This window comes from Falco rusticolus, chromosome 17, assembly GCF_015220075.1.
Source record: "Falco rusticolus isolate bFalRus1 chromosome 17, bFalRus1.pri, whole genome shotgun sequence".
Taxonomy (NCBI): domain Eukaryota; kingdom Metazoa; phylum Chordata; class Aves; order Falconiformes; family Falconidae; genus Falco; species Falco rusticolus.
Genome location: NC_051203.1, coordinates 1,318,832 through 1,338,239, shown reverse-complemented (window position 1 = coordinate 1,338,239; position 19,408 = coordinate 1,318,832). Strand labels below are relative to the sequence as shown.

At 44.1% G+C, this 19,408-nt stretch overlaps 1 protein-coding gene across 1 annotated transcript; it reads left to right on the top strand.

The window, feature by feature from the left end:
* The first annotated feature begins 7,035 nt into the window (after positions 1–7,035).
* LRIF1 (ligand dependent nuclear receptor interacting factor 1) lies at positions 7,036–19,179 on the top strand. The gene is made up of 4 exons (XM_037410735.1): positions 7,036–7,480; positions 7,537–7,664; positions 16,130–16,408; positions 17,645–19,179. Exons 1-4 carry the CDS (start codon positions 7,036–7,038, stop codon positions 18,119–18,121), a joined length of 1,329 nt encoding a protein of 442 aa, XP_037266632.1. The 3' UTR covers positions 18,122–19,179.
* The last annotated feature ends 229 nt before the right edge of the window (positions 19,180–19,408 follow it).

Sequence of the window (19,408 nt, the reverse complement as noted above, 5' to 3'; positions counted from 1 at the left end):
AGCTGCAGGGGAAAGCCCACCTGGATGCTATCCTGGGGACGGCCACTTTGTGACCTTCCTGTGCCAAAGGAATTGAGGGGAAAATACCCTGGAGCCTGGGCAGCTTAGTTCTGCCTCCACATGACTGTTCACTCCACTCCTGCTCAGGTTTTGGGTAACAGGGCTGATGCTAAGGCTTGACGTATGCTGGGAGCAGCGCTGTTAGGTCAAGGCCAGGGTCCAGGGTGCCATACGGGCAGGCAGGGTGGCCGGGGAGACCTACAGGGCAATTACGCAGTTGCCCTGGTTTAATCCCGGTTGGCTAAGTACCTTAAGTACTAAGTACTTAAATTCTTATTTAACTAAGTACCACTCAGCTGCTTGCTCACCTCCCCCACCGCCTAGGCAGGATGGGGAGAATTGTGAAAAAGGTAAAACTCATGGGTTGAGATAAGAACAAATTAGTAATTGATATAAAATAAACTATAGTAACAATGATAATAACAACTGTAATGAAAAAGGAACAGAAACAGAGAGGAATAAAACCCGAGGGTAAAAAAGCCCAAGTGATGCACGATGCAGTTGGTCACCCACACCGAGCGATGCCCAGCCAGTCCCCCAGCGGCCATTGGTGGCCCCCAGCCAACTCCCCCCAGTTTATATACTGGGTGTGATTCCCACGGTGTGGAATATCCCTTTGGCGAGTTTGGGGCAGGTGTCCCGGCTCTGCTCCCTCCTGGCTCCTTGTGCCCCGCTCGCTGGCAGAGCAGGGGGAGCTGGAAAGTCCTGGATTTAGGGTAAAGTCGTGGTTTAACTGTGGCCGGCAACCGAGCCCCACGCAGCCACTCGCTTGCTCCCACCCAGTGGGATGGCGGAGAGAATCAGAAAGATAAAAGTGAGGAAACTCATGGGTTGAGATAAAGACATTTTAACAGGTAAAGCAAAAGCCACGTGCTCAAGCAAAGCAAAACAAAGAATTCATTCACCACTTCCCACGGCAGGCAGGTGCTCAGCCATCCCCAGGACAGCCGGGCTCCATCACACCCAGTGGGGACTTGGGAAGACAAAACGCTGTAACTCTGAGCATTCCCCTTTCCTCCTTCCCCAGCCTTATATACTGAGCATGACGGTCTATGGTATGGAATATCCTTTGGCCAGTCGGGGTCAGCTGTCCCGGCTGTGTCGCCTCCCAGCTTCTGGTGCCCCCCTAGCCTGCTCACTGGTGGGGTGAGAGGCAGAAAAGGCCTTGGCTCTGTGTAAACATCGCTGTATTGTCATCAGGGTGACTAGCACAAACCCAAAACACAGCCCCATACTAGCTACTATGAAGACAATTAACTGTATCCCAGCCAAAACCAGCACAGCTGCCACTGCCACCTGCAGATCACTGTCTCCTGCCACCATCACCTTTTGTCTGGCAATTTTGCCAGAATCTGCTCGCTCATGGAAACAGCATATCCCAAAGCTCCACGCTGGAAGGTAGAGCAGCACCTTACCCAAAAGGTTTGGAAGCGGAGCCACCACTAGCTGCGTTATCCCAGCTCCAGGTTCTTCACCCGGTGAGCAAGAGTGGCTCTGGGCAGAGCCGAGGTGTTTGCCTCTTGGGTGTCTGTGCAGAGGGGGGTGCTGGGTGGCAACCCACAGAGCTAGCCCACAGCAAAAATTTTATACACTTTGAACAATTGTTTACAATTACATTTAGCCACAGTTAATTCTCACTGGTTCTTACATGCCTCATCTCCATTCAAAGATACGGTGTTTGGGTTTTTTCAACCAAATCTCCTGGTTGAAACTGATGTACTGTTGAATCCGAAGGCAATGGAGCTTTTGATTTACATATTTCTGTAAGGACAATAAGGTTTGTGACACAGATTAAGTATCTCCTTAACATTTCTTCACCTTTAATATGCATTTGGTCCTTTTCTGTGGTTAGGCTATTAACTGGCAATGGTTTCCCATATAAAATTTCAAATGGCTTTACTCTTTACTCCTTCCTTTGTTCTAGGGGCAATCCTAATTCTCATCAGGGCCACAGGTTATACCTCAATCCATTTAATCCGAGTTTCCTGGCACAATTTTGTTTTTTGAGCCTTAATTGTTTGATTGATCCTTTCTATTTTCCCACTGGACTGTGGGCTCCAAGGGGTGCGCAAATCCCATTTAAACTGGAGGAATTTGGACGCTCCTTGGACTATCTCTGTGACAAAATGGGGCCCGTTATTAGAGGAAAATCCTTCTGGAATCTCACATCTAGGAATTATTTCTTTTAATATTACCTTAATGACTTCTCTCACCACACTGGTATAGCAAGGGAAGGCTTCTGGCCATCCTGAGAAGGTATCCACTGGGGCAAGCAAATACTTATACTGATTGGACCTGATATGGGGAAATAGTGTGAAATGGGGACAATGGACATCGATTGTGATTGTATATGTCTGCTCAGGAATGTGGGTATGGTGACTGGTGCGGTGTCTGGTCACATAGCCACACAGCTTTGAGGAGACGCCTACCCTTCTTCCTCTAACAAAGGGGCTATTTAAAAAAGAATGAGAAAAGGATGAGAGATATTCCAACGTTATCTAGAGGGAGGGAGTGCTAAGTCTTCTTGCTGGAGAAGATCAGATGGTCACAAGGACATGAATCACCTACAAACCTGCAAGACCACCACATTCCAGGCAAAGGACTGATAAGCTAATTAACATACGAAGCGAGAGTAAGCCGGTTTAGGTAACGAATATGTATAGGTGTTAATTGAATATTCATTTGTTTTATTGTATAAATGTGAGATGGTTCGTCACTTCGGGCATGCACGCTTGTGGAGGAGCGATCCCCCGTGCATCTGCGCGCAATAAACATACCTACTTTATAACTTTTGAGTTAGAGAGTCTAATTCCGTACGTCAGACCTTGTCAACTCAAAAGATCTAGTTTCCAGTGTTCCCCAGGAGCAGTTCCTCTTTTCACAACTCTGCCAGTGGTTTCTTTTGGATTTTAGGATTACTTGTACAGCATGTCTGGCACTTCTTTACAGTGATGTTCGCAAGGGTCAGCATTTTTGGCCATACTGCATATCTTTTGACACTATCTACTAAGGCTTCTGTTCCCCAGTGGGTTTCATTATGCATTTTCTGCATGAGTTTTTCCATCATTCTCATAGATATTAGTACTTCATGATCACGTCACCCACCATCCTTCAGAATTTTTTTAACATTTTGGTATTTTGGCCAATTTATCTTCCTTTTCTGTATATTCTTGTAACTCCAAACTCATTTTTATTTCAGGTATCAATGCTCCTAGTATTGACCCTTTTATTGCTGTCTTCTGTTGCGGATGGAGTGACGCACTTCACTTGTAAGAGAGCAGTGGCAACACGTTTATTGGTGTAAAACAGATTTAACAAAATTTGATAGTAAATGTGACAACGGCATAACAAGATTCGATGGTAAGGTACACTGATTGTTTACTGCACAGAGGACAAGGTTAGACAAAACTTCCAGGGAGACCCTCCTGTTGAGTCATGAGGTTCAGAAAGGACCCCCTTGCATTCTAAACAACTTCTCAGAGGGGATTTTAGATGTAGCTGAATCCAGACTAATCTCAGAATTGGTCAACGGTTTAGATCTAAAGGATTATATATGCGCAATCAATCCTTTATACCAATAACAAAGACTTGAGTAATTTAGTTAGAACAGAGAAGAAGCCCCCCTTCTTTTGCTGATGTCTCAAGCTCGGGGAAACAAAGAACAGATGGTGAAAAGAACGCTGTTATCTGTGTTATGCAAAGGAAGCTTTCAAGTAAAGAACACTGTTATCTATGGTATGCAAAAGAAGCCTTCAGGTGAGAAAGTTCTGGCCACAAGAGGAGACAAACTGATAAAGTGTTGCAATCCTGTGTGTGAATGACAATTGATTCAAAGAATCTATCACCAATATTCGAGTGAGCGGAGGTTATCTTTATTCGGCAGTGCTGGGTGCATGGGGGATGCTCCACCAAAGTCATGCACCCCAAGGGAACCTTTCAGCCCTCTCTTTAAACAAGTTACTCATGTATATTCATTAACTTTCCGGGAACTCATTAACATATCTTGCACTTGAACAATTAGCACATTCCCATTCAAGGACCTAGTATATCTTCAAGTTAACAACACTAACATATCTTGTGCCTGGACAATTAGCACACTCCCTATGTCACCCATTCAAGGATTTAGTGCATCCTCAAGTCAACAATAAGGGTCTCCTCAGATAAACAAGAGCACACCGTTCTTTAAATAAATCATATCTGGTCCATTATTCACAATGAGTATGCAATGCATATGAATATGCAAATAATCTATTTTATATAATTTATAACCTTGAGTAGCTTGGTGCGCACATTGGGAGGAAAAACCCACCATGCACCCAGCACTGCAATAAACCAATGTCGGCTCTCTAAACTATCATTTGGTTTAGAGAGTTTTCTTGGTTATGATTTTGGCTAACAATACCACTTAGCTAAGATTTCAAAGTTTAGCATGCTATTAATCACTTATCCATTGCAGCAAGGAATCTCTCAACCTCGAGGAGTAACGTAGAGAGGCATCCCTACTCGAGGGAAGATTCTGGCATGCTGCCGTGCAGGGGGGCTTAGTGGGTTCCGAGCTGCCCACTAATTATGAAATAACTGACTCATCATCATATTGCATACTGACTACAGGAGTGAGTTTCATTGACACTTGGCTGGAGTTAGCTTGGCCAGCACTGCTAAGCAGGCAGGTTGTTCACAACAGCCGGTGGTTATTGTGTCCTTATCTGTCCCCCACCAATTCACTCCAGCTGCAGGCAGCAATCGTGACCACCACCGCAGATGGTTATGGCTTGAGCATTGTCAGGGGCACAAAGGGTGGGAGGGGTGGGGGGAGGGGAGCACACCTTCACATCTTTTTTTCCACACCCTCACATCTTTTTTGCTGTTCCATCTGCTTGTCCATTTCCAAAGATCACGTCTCCTTGCCCCTTTTGATGAGCTTTGCAATGCATTACCGCTAACTCCTTGCGTTCTAAGACTGCTTGGAATAGCAGTGGTTTACATCCTTCTAGTCCTCTGACTGCCTTTCCCTGCCAGGTAGGACACTCGCTCTTTCCAACGAAACCTTGTGACTCAAGTGGTGAATAAGTGAATTCACATGATAGAGTAGTCTGGGCAAGGGGGAATGAGCCCTGTTTGTCATGTTTGTGTGTTGTATTTCTTCATGAGCTCATGAAATAAAGTTTAAATCACAGAGTACATTGTCCTGTAAATTTGAGAGATCCAAACAGACTGTGGCTCTTCAGAAAATGTGTTGGCACCCAGCTCAGTATGGATGGTGGGACAGTAATGGCATTTGTGCCTACAGTGTGACAGCTTGCGTTCAGTCCTTTTCGGCATCTTCATTAATGATCTGGATGATGAGGCAGCGTACCTCAGCAAGTGTGCAGATGACAGAAAAGTGGGAGGGGTGGCTGATACACCAGGGGGTCGTGCTGCGACCCAGAGGGATCTTGACAGGCTGGAGAAATAGGTCGTGAAGTTCAACAAAGAGAAGTGCCAAGTCCTGCACCTGGGGAAGAAACCCTGTCCTGCACCAGCATATTCTTGGGGGTCACCCAGCTGGACAGCAGCCTGGCAAAAAAGGACCTGAGGGTCCTAGTGGCACCAGGCTGAACATGAGCCAGCAATGTGCTCTTGCTGCACAGAAGGTGAGTGGTATCCTGGGCTGCACTGGGTAAAATACAGACAGTGGGTCACAGGAGGCCATCTGTCCCCTCAGCTCAGCGCTCGTGAGGCCACACCTGTGATAAGGGAGGAATTTTCCCAGTGTTCTTAACTGTAAATCTTGCAACTTTTTATCCATGACATGGCCGAACTGTACAACACTGTGTTATGTAGTTTAGCGGGCTAGTAGAACGCTGCATTTTACAGTTTAGCTACTAAGTAGGTAAGAACGGGTCCACAACCAAGACATGAGCCAAGAGTGCTGAAACAGGGCCAGAGGAAGAGAAGGTCATGAAAAGGATGAGAAGAAGAGGAGGGAGATGATGAAAAAGAGGATGAAGAAAGGATGAAGATGTTCCAAATGACCACCAGGGGACCCGCAACCCATTAGGCCACACATGTGTAGTAAGAGTGTTGATACAGTTCATGGAACAGTAATGAATATGCTAATAGTTTCTCAGAAAGGTCATGAATATGTATAGACCAGCAATATAAAGATAAGCAGTGAACCAACATCAGCATGCATGTTGGGCGGAACTTAAACCCCATGCATCCAGTGCCGAAAATAAAGAATGCCTGCTTTCTAACACTCCAACCCAGGTATTAGAGAGTTTTGTCTCTGACTTTTCGATATCACCTGGAGTGCTGGGTCCAGTTCTAGACTCCCCAGTACAAGAGTGACACACTGGAAAGTTGAACAAAGACACATGAAGATGATGAAGGGATTGGAGCATCTCTCATATGAGGAAAGACTGAGTGAGCTGGGACTGTTTAGTCTGGAGAAGAGAAAGCTCATGGGAATCTTATTAATGTATGTAAATACCTAGAGAGGGTGAAAAAAGGGCAGTGCCAGGACAAGAGGCAACAGGCACAAACTGAAACACAGGAGGTTCGTTCTGAACATCAGGAAACACTTTTTCACTGTGAGGTTGACGGAACACTGGCACAGGTTGCCCAGGGAGCTTGTGGAGTCTCCATCCTTAGAGGTATTACAGGAACCACCTGGACACAGTCCTGAGAAACTGGCTCTGGGTGGCCCTGCTTGGGCAGGGGTTAGACCAGCGACCTCCAGAGGTCCCTTCCCACCTCAGCCGTTCCCCGATTCTGTGATTGTGTGACTTGGCAGCAGACAACGGCAATGGTCTCACTCGCTGGTTTGGGTTAGAAGAGTCACACAGCAGGGCAGCAGCAATCTGGACAGCACATACATGCAGCACGGGGCTCCGAGGAAGGTGCCACAGGTTGAGGATGAGTCCTGTGAGGTGACGTCCAGTGCTGGCTGCCAGGGCTGAGAGGCGCCTTGGCCATGCGCATGAGGATGGCTGTATGGCTGTGGCAGCTGCGGACTCTGGGGACGTGGCCAGGGCCTTTGTGGGGGCCCCAGTGCTGGGGCTGCTCCTGGCCTGGCCGCTCCGCCCCGCCGGGCGCCAGCGCCCGCAGGGTGACGGCGAGGGGGGGCCGGGCCGGGGGCCGGGCCTGGGGCCGCCCCCTCCCCTGATGGGGGCCATCGCTGGCGCCCAAACCGGCCATTTCCAGCCTCAAAACCGGCCAGGCAGGAAGCAGTCCCGCACCGCCTCCAACTACTTCCGTTATCAGCCGGAAGCGCCGCCGAAAGCCGCTACGCCATTTGCAGCCGCCCGGCGGCGCCGCGCTCCACTTCCGCTCTCTCCCGGAAGTGGCCTGGAGGAAGCGGCCGCCGATTGGCGCGGGCGGCAGGGCGGCGCGCGGGAGCGGCGGGAGCGGCGGGGGCGGGGGGGCGGGGCGGGCGGAAGTGACGTGCTGCCCGCGCCCCAGCCCGCCCCCTTCCGCCACGGCCGTTGTCCGCAGCCGGTGCCGCACTCGTGCCCCCCGCGGCGGGGGCAGCCAGGCCCGGCCCGCTGCCGCGGCGCCATGTACCGCCGCCCGCCGGGGGCCCCGCGGAGCCGAGAGGAGCGGCCGGGCAGCGCCACGCAGTTGTGAGTACCGGGCCCTGGGCGGCGCGGGGCGGCCCCGCCGCTCGCCCCCTCCCGGCGGCGGGCAGAGGTAGGCGGGCAGCGCCGCGCGGACGGGCCGCCGCGGTACCGCCTTTCCCTCGGGCGGCGCCCGACACGGCCGAGACCCGCCAGGTACGGCCCCACCGCCTCCTCCCGCCCCGGCGGGGCCCGGTGGGCTGCGGGGTGGCAGCGGGGAGGGGCCCGGCGGGGCGGGGCGGCCTCCCCGTTCGCGGGTGGAGCCCCCAGCCTCCTCCCGGCCTCGTGCCTGGCACGTGGCGCTGGCCCGGCTCGATGCTGCCGGGCCCCACGGGGCCCGTGGCTCATGCGGAGGGTGAGTGCGGGGGTTTCACCGCCTCCGGCAGCGCATTGGTTTGACGCCAACGTGTGAGTTCAACCGTGGCGTAAACCACGGCCGAAGCCTGGCACCGGCCCGAGGACACCAGCTCCAGCCGTGCCAAGGGAGGCGCCACGGCTACCTGCTGCTCCGTGTGCGCGTTCCCGCTGGCGGCAGAAGGGCTTGGCCGGGCCGGCCGCCGGAGCTGTGGTTCGGTCTGCAGAGCTCTGGGGTTGCCGCGGCTGCAGGTGCAGAGCTGGGGGTTGGCTGCACGGGCTGGCTGTGGCCGCGGGCTGGAGTTTTTGCGCTGCTGACGTTCTCCGCGATTCTGCCGAAGGTTTTACAGCTGGAGGAGGCCCTGGTCGCTGGTTGGTAGAGCTGTGGTTTGTGACAAAGAACAGGGACCGTTTCCTGGCAGTTAGCGCGTCCTAGAATAACTGTCCATACTCCGAGGAATGTTCCACAACGGGTGAAGCTGTTCCCATACAAAATTATTGTCGGGCAGAAAATGTTTCTTCTGCCGTTGTTGAAAGCTTCTGGATTACAGTAAAACCTGAAGCCATTACGAATGGCTTGGACCTGAATTCTGGACATAATTCTGCAGCTTCATTTGCAAACTCAACGTAGATTTCCAGATTTCCTTCAGGTAATAATAACAAAAAATACCTTGTTACCATACTCAGCTAATACGTGGATGGGATACGGCTATATAAAGAAATATGGATTACAGTCAACTAATTTTTGCTCTATTCCTAGTTGTGTGCTTCCAGTTTATAGTAAAAGTTAACTTATTAAAGTTAACTTATTAACTCATTAAAATAAATTAAGTTGGTTCTCTGAACTTTGTAGTTCCTTGTAGTCCCCGTTTGATTTATTCTTATTTATAGAAGATGAAAGTTGTCTCTAAAGTAGTAGCTGGGAGTAAAAGCAGACTAAAAAGTAGCTTGCTTGCGCTGAAAGGGAAATGTTTCTTCTGACAATTTTGAAGTATAATTACAGGTTGAGCAAGTCTTTCTGCCTTTTTTCTTCTCCACCAATTTACTTTTTAGATGGTGCAATCGTGATTTCTGTTGCAGTGATGGGTTGGGATGCCCTTGTGGTTGCAATGGATTTGGCAAATGGTTTTATTTACTGAAAATATTCCGAAGATATTTCTGTTAATGCAAAAATTATGGACAGAAGATTAATTTTTAAATACTCGATATTTCATTATTTGAGCCTGCTGCTTAGTAAAAGTAATGAACGGTATGGAATGAGAATTTTAAATGATGAAGTCATGTAAGTGAAGAAGACAGGAATTCTGTTTCAACTGAGTGAAATGTAGGCTGTTCTTGTACTTTTCTCGCTTAGTATAAATAAGTCTTCCTGTTTCTTCCTGTTATTTCTGCTTGCACAGCTTTCTTAACGCTGTTTCCGTTGTTGACTAGGAAGCTTTCAGTATGGCCATACAGACTATTTACCTAAAGAAATAATGACCCTTTTTGGTCAAGAAAAGTGTTATCTAGTTGATAGTTCCCTCTGTGAATGTGACAGAACTATGTATTTTTTTTTTTTTTTTAAAGAAAGCCGACTACCTGAATTTGATTGTTTCTATGGTGATGTTAGATAAGGTTTCTACCAGCCCACCACTTCTTTTTTCCTTTATTTTTTTTCTTCTATGAACTTAATTCCCTCAAGTTCTGTTTATGAATTTGCCTTGCTAAAGTGTCCTAATGCTTGGAGATACTTCTGTTGTTCATATATGAGATTTAAGGAGGTTTGTATTTGTGGAGTAGGGAAGTGAAGGAGTATGAAGAGAAGAAAGAAAACTACTTTGATAATTGTGGGAAAGGTCCCCATGTACAACTTGGCATGAGTTATGGAATTCCTGTTATTACTTTTTTTAGGAAAAGAAATTAACCTGTTCTTAAATTAAATTAATCTGACACTCTTAAAGAGCGATGCTGATGGAAAGATATTTTCACTCTGCTTAAGGAATCCTTAAAACATATGCTTCAAAGAAACAGTGGCCTGCAGAGTGAATTAATTACTTTCTAGACCCCCTCTTCATCACTCGGGAGCCTATGTGAAAACCAAAAATCCTTTATTTTATTTTGGTAATATGAAACGTCAGCCCTGGTTATTTCTTTGTGTCACCTGGAAGAGTTTTTAGTGATGTGAGTTATGTAGGGTGAAGCTTTTTCAACTTATCTGAAATAGCAAAAGTGTCTAAAAACTTTGGCAATGACATCTTCCCTTCCTCCTCCTTAGATGTTTGAGTAAATACGTGTGAATACAACTTCTCAGTATCTCATCTGAACGTTTCCTTTCCTTCTTTTGTGTCTATCATTTAGATTTTTGTAATTCCACAATCTTGTGAGTACCAGCTATTAGTTTCAAGTAAAAGAATGCTATTTTCCAGAAGAATGTTATTTTGGGGGTTCTTGCTGTTCTTGCATAGAGTGTGACAAGCTACGGTTGTCTTCTGTGATCATGAAAAGCAGAATCATCGGGAGTTCAGGCAAACTGGATTTTTTAAAGAAGGTTTATTCCCCAGCCTACTTAAAAGATCCTATTTGTAGCACAAGGTCAAAACCAGCATTTTTTTGAGTCCATTGAAAGGGAGGTGAACAGTGACTCAAGGTAGAAATGAGAAGAGCGAGGTGAGGACAGGAAACTGGCATTGCAGCTGAAGAAGATATTAGTGGAAATGCATCCTCTGTCTCACCTCTCTTTCTCTGCTTTTCTTGCTTCCTCTCTCTCTGATCTGCTCCCCCTCCTCTTGCCCAACAGTTAGAGGTTTGCCCTTGCTTTGGCAGGTGGAGGAGCGTGCCTCTTTGGAGGTTTCTTCTGCCCTTTGATGCTTATTTGCAGTGCCAATTAGTTTGAGTGGATGTAAGTGCCTGTTGGCTCTGAAGAAGCTGTAGTGTGGAGCTTGCTGAAAATTTCCTTCTGAATTTGCCTTCAGAATATTAATCTGTAAATACAGAAGAAAAACCGAGTTTGTAGATCATGGTGTTATTAAAGAAGCATTGAGAGATTCAGAGCATATGATAGATACAGACGTGAAAAGCTGTCCAGGAGTTCAGTGTTGGTCCTCCTAATTCTGCATTGTCGGTAGTGCTAGGCGGTTTAAAGTGGCTCCAAAAGTGAGTCTTTTTCTTCTTTAATTAAGTCTAAACATATCAATATTTCTAGTTGCTCTTTGTTTAAGCAAAAGTATTTATTTAAGATCTTTACCCTTCAGTGTTAGTCCTTCTCAGCTATCATTTCTGATTCCAAAATATCCAACTTCATTTTACTACTAACACCTCTGATGGCAGCTTCCACTAGGAACCATGTGGTATGTTGCCTGTGTTTTCATTTTTGGTACGTTATTTTAAAAACAAAAGTATTGTGGAATTTCCTGCCTACTGCTGCCACAACTGATAAATCACGTAAACACCTGCATTTTCACGCAGCTTGCATAGAAATGAGGCATTGTGCGAAAATATTGGACGTGGGAGTTAATTCTAAGGTTACAGTGAGGAAAGCTCTGCATGTCTAAAGCATTTATGTTTTAGACAGACAATAGCATGGTTATTTTTGTTGACCATCAAGATGGTAGCAGGAACTGTGCAACTCTGGGAGTGAAGAGCATCCTTGTGACTTCTCACTTGATGGGAAAAGGCAATGTCTTGACTGACTGCTTGAGCAGATACAACGGTGGGATGCATATCTCCTAATCACTTTATTCTGAGCTGAGCTGGAAGCCCAAACTGTAACGCTTCACTGCCAGAAAAAATGCCAGTGTTTCAAAACTACTTGACAGTGAACAGAACACAGTACTGATGTCATCTGGACTGGGAAATAATCTCATGTCTGTGTTCTCGATGCATTTAATTGATGTAGGAAATGAATGGGACAGAGCTAGAATGCTCTTGGTGACTGAAAGTGGAGTTGGTAGCTTCTTTAATCATTGCGGATCTGATGTCAAGACTGTGAAACCTGCTTCCAGTTCATTTGGTCTCTTCTTTACTAGTGAGGGAAACTCTTTTGATCATGTCTGTCTCAATGTGCCCTGTTGCTTCTGCAGTGCTTTGGGCATTAGGTTGTTCTGAGAGTCCAGGAGTTCTTTGGGCAAGGTGCCTACATTTGGGCAAACTCACCTGAAGAGGGAAAGATTCTCTGTCTTGCAAGGGACTTGAAAAATCTTGGCATTTGAAGCAGTCACAGCTTTTGGGTTGACAAGGTCCTAGTTCTCTGCTGTTTTGAGGTCCTACCTTCGCCTGCAAAAATCTGTATTTACTCTTCACATTTCACTGGTGCTGTTTCCATGTGTTCCTCCTCATTTTTGAAGGCTTTTCCTTCCTGGACTTAGACTTCTGTTCTCATAAATGTATATACCTTGATAGCATTTTTTTTTTTTAATCTCTTTGAAGATTAAGACTATACATCTTTGTAGTCTATATCTGCCTAAAGAATGAGTGAGCAGGTGAGATGTAGGTATATGAGCTGGTCACCCTACATCCTATTCCACAAAGTAAATGTATTCTGCATCTTAATTTCTTTTTTGTATATATGTGTCTGAGTAATTTCTGCTTCCATCTTGCCGTGCAACTACTCTGCCTGTATTTTCTTGAAGCCTTCCTGGAATTCGCATTTCATAGCACTAAGTAGGGACATTAATAGTAACAGGGAGATGGGAAAGCAAAAAATATGGCTTCTCTATGAAATCTGGAGATAATGTTTTCCTTTTTCAAAAAGACTCTGTAAGCAGAAGAGGAGAATAATGTAAAGGTGTTCTCTTGGGTCTTTTAGCTTATTTTTATCTGAAAAGGATGCCATTTCTTGCTACCCTGTGATGTAAAAGTTGGATGTTATTTTCAGCTAGTCTGTGGTATTCTGAAATGCTAACCCAAAATGTGTACTTAGTAGATGCCAGCGAGGTTCCCTGAAGGTCAGATTGGCATTTTTCAGTAGGTAACCTGCCTCTAAGGTATAGCAGTGCTGGGTATACGATTCACTGATGCACATTAATTAAAATATCTATGGTGTGTTCACTTATGCTATCTTTCGTTTTTCTTTTTCATTTCTCTTTTCTTTGTTTTGTTAAGCATTGCAGGCTGTATGTACCGAGTAGTTCAGACGACGGGACCCGATGGAAAAAACCTTCTGAAATTACTTCCAATTTCTAAATCTTCTGGGAGCTTTGTGCCAGTAGTTCAGTCTTCAGCCATGCCAAATAATTCTAAAGCGAGTATTTGTAGTCCGGTCCATCTTACTTTTAAGACACAGCTTGCCAATACTACTGCACCTTCATCTGTTAAGATACCTGTTTTTCAGTCTCCTAATTCTGGAAACATTTTTCTTACAAGAAAATCAGACAAAACCAAAAGCGTTAGGGCAGGTTCTGAAAAAGAAAGCTCAGTTCCAAAATCAGCTGCTAACATCCAGAGCAGCTGTGTTTCAGCTGATAGACTGTCTTTGCAGAACATTGCTGTAACAAGTTCATCTAACCAGAGTAACACTGCATACATGTTGGTAAACACAAAAACTCTTCCAGTTTCTATGAAATCTCCAATACTGCCCTCTGGCCACCACCTCCAGATACCAGCTGATGCAGAAGTGAAATATGTCCCAGCTTCTTTTTTGCCACCTGCAATACAGCAAAAAATACTTGCAGCTGCAGCAACGAATGTGTCTGGAGGAGCTGACAGTAAAAAAATGCCGACTGTTATTTACGTGTCACCAGTGAACACAGTGAAAACAGTGTTTCCCAAGTGTTTGCAAGCCATTTGCTCAAAACCTGCCACAGAAGTTTCAAAAACATTAATAATGACTGCTACACAAACGGGAAATAGCTGTTCTCCTGAGACAGTAACATCTGATGGTCAGCAGTGCCAGCAAACTCCAATGAAATGGATTGTGCAAGAAACTCCACAGTCATCAACGCCTTGCCTTATTCCTGTAAAGTCATCGAATAATATGGCTTCTAAGATCTTGAAAACTTTGTCAGACATGAAGAATGTAGAAGCTAACTCTGCAAATATTTTACCACTCTCTTCTAGTGGTCCTGGTGGAAGCCAAACCAAAATCACACCTTTTAAAGATAATGCTCTGGTCATGTACAATGGGAAGGTGTATTTGTTGACCAAAAGAGGCTCTGATGATCTGTCAGCCCAAGCTGACAAACAAGCATGTTCCTCTTCTGATGATTCACTTAAGGAGACATCCAAGCTAATTGATTCTACTGCAGTTAATAAAATAACCAATAAAGTAGTGAAGCTGGTTTTGTCAAAAAGCAAAGGAATGGTGCTGCCTCAGAAAGATCCAAAAACATGTGCAAACTCAAAAAATTCTTCACCATCTGGCTTAAGAAATGATTTAAATTCTGCACCTGCAGCTCTGGTGGCACCAAGTACTAATGAGCAGAATTCCACTGTTAACCAGAGAAAGAGTTTGCCCTTCACCAAGAGCATTTCAAGTGGAGTGACCCCTATTACAGCAGTAGGGACACAAGAAAATGTATGCCAAAATGGCAAAGAAAAGAGTCACTCCCCCAAAGCAGCAAGTGCTGTTTTACCTCAGTCTAAGCAAGAGTGTGCTTTCAGTGAAGACTGGCAAAAGGTAACTGTCTCCAAACGTGCCCATCTTAGTCTTTGCTAAGTTGTTACGTGGTCCTGGTTCTATTTGAATAAAATGGCTATTAATAAATTCACAGATTTTTGTAACCAGGTATCCTGTCATTAGAATTGCTCATCTAAAGTGTGATTCTAGTCAGTAAATGATCTTTTACGGTAAGATTGCATCATGCAAGTGAGAAAATGCATAAAGAAAAGAAAGGGGCAGGGAAAATATGACTTTTTATCTCCTCACAAGGTAAATTGTTGGTAATAACTGAAACTGTAGGAAGGTTATTCATTGTTTGAGCTCTGGGAGCTGCTTGCTTTCTGAGGTTGATGCCAGATTCTCACAGCACAGCCGCTGACTGTGTTGTAGGTGTGATGTAAGTAGAGAAGTTGGCAAGAGGAAAACCAGGTGGAAGAGCAGTGTTTGTCATCCAGAGGTGAACTCTGGTCTTACACTGAGTGAGCTCTAGGCTCCGTTAGCTCAGACAGCCAAAGGCAGGAGCTGCGCTTCCTTCCTTTCATGCCATGAAGGGGAGGGATCCACCTCCTTTGACTCATGGTTTCATGTCAGGCAGGCAGAAGAAACTCTTGAGATCTTTCATGGCTCTCCCCCTTCAAGCTGGACCTATGTATTCTTGAGATCATAACATCAAAAATATGTAGAAAGTCCTTGGCCTTAAATCCCACAAACTGTACCCATGAAGGATTGTAGATCAAGTTTTCAGTTGCTCAACAGGCCAGAATGAATTTGCTTCCAGATAGAAAAGTATGCTTGCTTGTGTTGACCAGGCAGAAGATGGATGTCAGCTAAACATATTTGTGCAAATTTTAGATATTTAATCATTGCAGTAGACTGTAGGTTCTCTTTTTTTGATAGCTTCTCACATGTAAAATGGTTAAAATGGGCTTTTTTTTCCTTAGTGCTGTGTGATGCCGAGTGTTAGCATTCTCATTTGCTTTAAACTCTGTGAAAAATAGCATATCAAAAGGTTGCTGCTTTCACTTTGTAAATTTGCAAGCCCATGGATTGCCCGACAGGCTGGTGTGAGATGGAACTTGAAAGGCAGGAACAGCTCAAGTCATGGTGAGGTTAGGTACAAGAGGTGCTTGGTAGCGCTGGGTTGGTATTGTCAGTGACAGTGCATATATGAAATGCATTCAGCAGCCTGAAAGTGGCACTGCAAAGATGCCATCTGATCTTCCATCACCTTCCTTTCGTTTTTTGAAGTTTTAGAATAGGTGATTCCTTTCTTGCTTCGTTTACTTCTGTGGTTTACTAGTTGGACTGTGCATTTTCTGGATGTTCCACAAGGTACTCAGGGTTTTAACTAACTAACGAGAGTGTTAGACCTATGATACTATGTATATAATTTCTCAAAATTGGCTTACCTGTGTTAAATGTAACTCTTGGAGAATGGCAGACAAAAACAAAGTTTCACCAGCCTTTCTAGTAACTAGTTTTTAGTTTATAGACATGGGGAGAGAGAGTGTTTGATGGTGCTTTCACTGTTTCTGTATTTCAGGTCCAGTGTGAAAAGATGGATTCACTGAGAAAGGTTATTCAAATCAAATACCAAGAGAAGCCACATTGGAAACAGTACTTGGAATTAAGGAAAAAATTTGGTCTGTCTAAGGAGGAGAGAGTATACCTTAGGAGAATACCATTAAGGACCTCCTGTGAGACACCAGAAGAAAGAGTTTGTTCCAGTAACAGCTTGAAAAGGGAAAATGATTCTTGCAGTTCATCATCATTAGATGTGGAAGTAATAAGTCAACATCGGGAATGTGTTAAAGAGGAAAAGGTATCTTGGAAATTTTTCGGTGCTAACATGTATAATGCAACGTATTCAGAAAGCAGCATATATATGGTTAGTACAGAGCTGCGTGTTTATTTGGACCCTCCTACCTCAGGATTCATCAGGGCAATTCAGTAATTGTAGTGGTTCCTGTGAGAATTGCTCCTAGCACTTCTTCGTGTACTGCAACAGACTTGTGTGATTTCAGTACAGCTTGAGTACCACGTAGGAATTTTTATTCTTTTTTTCTGGGTTCCACTGAGGGAAATTGGAGGAACAAATGCTTTGAAGAAGACCCTCTGTAGTGGTGGTTTGAATAGTCAAAGAGGAAGTCTTTATTGGAACAGAAACCATACCTCTGCATCCTGATTTATATTTAGCCTTCTGCAAACAGTTAGGTTTATCCAGTAGTGCAGTGGATATAAGCAGAATAACAGAAGAATAATCTCTTGTGTGGCTTTAGCCTTGAGTTTGAAAAATCAGTCAAGTGCCATTATGTCAAGGCACTTCAGTCACTCACATGACTGAGTGTGGCTGACTTCCGAAGAACGGTATCCACTTAGTCATGTGTGATTTTATTAAAAGAAATTTAGCTGTGTACCTGTCTAATTTTTAGGGTTACAAAAGTCTTTATATTAAAATGATTGTATCCATCCAGAGTAGTTCTGTTCAGCCATAGTGTTCTAAATTTCCATTTGTATGAATCTACCCAGTCAAAGGTTTTCTCAGGTTTTAATAGTTCTGTGTTAAGAGCCCTGGTTTGAGCAGATCTACGGGCTGCTTTTAATGAGCTACATTAACATTTAGATAACAAAACAGCTGTGAGGGTTGCAGTCTCGTTTACTGCTAATGTTTAAGCTTTTTGGAAATGTAAGCATGAAAAATTCTTCTACATTTTTAATTTTCCCGTCAAGTTAGATAGAATTTTTTGTCTTACGCTACAGTTAAAGAACTGAAGCAGCAGCGGGAGATCATAGGTATGCACAGGAAAGGCAGAAGTGTGCTGTTGACTAAGGAAGGAATTCAGTGTTCTGGAATTTTTAACTGGGAATCTTTGCTAGAAAAATACAGAACACAGAAGTATGTTTGCTCAATTTGCTAAAAGAAGCGTCTTCCATATTTGTTGCAAGCCTCTTAGAATTACTATAACTTGTAATTGGTGCTTAGTGAACTGTGATGTTATAATGTAGAATGATGATCGGTTTAACAGAAGTGTATTTTGTATGTTTCTTGACTGTACAGGTGATTGTGGATCTGGAAGAGGAGTTGACTAAGAAACGAAAAATAAAACCTTCACCACTGTCAGACAGCAGAAAGAGAAGGAAGACTTCAGTCAAATCAACCGCAAGTCCAAGTTCAGAAAATATCAGCTCAGGTGCTGGTGTACTCAACAAAAGTGTTTCACCTCCACCAGTCTCATCACAGCACAGTGTTTCCACAGACTTTGTCACATCATCCCCAGGGAAGGACTCTGAGCCAGACCCATACGGTCAATATAGTGATCTTGCAGACTTAAATATTCCAGTTTTAGTGTCTGGTGAGGTTTATGCTTCAGTTCCTGAAGGTTCTTTTAGAAATGATGCTTTCCCTTTGACTCCACCAGATTTGGATGAAACAATACGGGATGAAAAAATAAAACGACTTAAACAGCTTCTAAGAGAACGAGAAGCAGCACTTGAAGAAGTACGTAAAAAAAATGCAGCAGAGTTGAAATACTGAAGCTGGTGATCTGGACCATACTCATCTTCATTTCAGTGACTTCAGGAAGAAATTCCTTGTTTAAACAAACCTGATTTTTTCTGGTGGATGGAAGATCTTAATGAAATTTATAGTGTGTATGTATTTAGAAACGTACAAGTATCTTGTTACGTACTAGAAATGAAAGACTTGGACCATCACATTCTGCTTCTGGGACATTACATGTATGAAAGAATGCAGAAGATAGGAATTTTTGTTAATGTATTCTCTATATTTTGAATTGAGGAGTTTCTGTATTAGCCCTAGCAAATAAACTTTCCCACTTTGGAATTCCATGGCCTGTCTCTTAGAAACTGAATGTACAATGCAAACCTCAACTGTAGATTTTTTTTTTTGTTAGTTTTCCTAATGTGTGTGGCAACTTTTATGAGCTCCTGAGAACTATCAATTGTTATTAAAGGCCAATGATTAGTGTTTAATACATGCTGTTTAAGTGACCTGGGAATTAGACTTTAGGCAGTAAGATGCAGATATTTATACAAAACTTCTTACAGATGTGAAGATGGAAGCAGTAGAAACCCCTGCTGACAGTTTAGATACATGTTGTTTACTGTTACAAGCCTTTGTAAGGCCTTTGCCAGCTGTGCACTGCTGAAGTTTGGTTGTTGGGATTATTTGTGTGTGTGGGATGTGTGTATATTTTTTAAACAGAATTATGTTGAATAATAACTTATTGATGCAAAAAAGGCATCTTTCTTTATTCAGGAGAGGTATCTTTAATAACTTTTGATGAGCATCTTTTCCATTTATTTGTTCAGTTGCCATTTGAACATGTCTCTTGCTGCCTTCATTTGGTGCTACCTTAGTTTTGCATTGTGGGAGAGAATATTTGCTCAAAATGTCTTTGCCATTATGATTTCTATAGATCTTTGTACTGTATTTCCCCAGCATATTCTGTCCTGTGTTTGTACAATGTCTTTCACGATCCTCTGTTGTCCATGTCACTGAATCCTGGAAAGACCCTTCAGCAGCTCTTCAGTCTTTATTGTTACAGCCATCAATAACTTTTGCCAACAGAATTTGTCATTGTGTTTGTTCTTGTCTGTTTATGGTTACTTTCAACATCACCCATCCCTGTAGAACTCCATGGGTGATTTCTGTTGACAGGAGACTGTTTGCTACTATTCTTATTTTCTGTATTTTAATGAAATTTACATCTGCAAGGTTTATCTCTATTATTACATGGATGCCTAGTGTATCTATGGGGTTGTGCGGAAGGATGTTTCTTTGGAGGTGTCTTCGGAGAGC

Excerpts from the sequence above, each read along its gene's own strand:
- LRIF1 (XM_037410735.1), top strand. The coding sequence starts at position 7,036 with ATGGCTGTGGCAGCTGCGGACTCTGGGGACGTGGCCAGGGCCTTTGTG. Across the intron at positions 7,481-7,536 it reads GGGGGGCGGGGCGGGCGGAA|CCGGTGCCGCACTCGTGCCC; the intron begins GTGACGTGCTGC and ends CGTTGTCCGCAG. Across the intron at positions 16,409-17,644 it reads AATGTGTTAAAGAGGAAAAG|GTGATTGTGGATCTGGAAGA; the intron begins GTATCTTGGAAA and ends TTGACTGTACAG.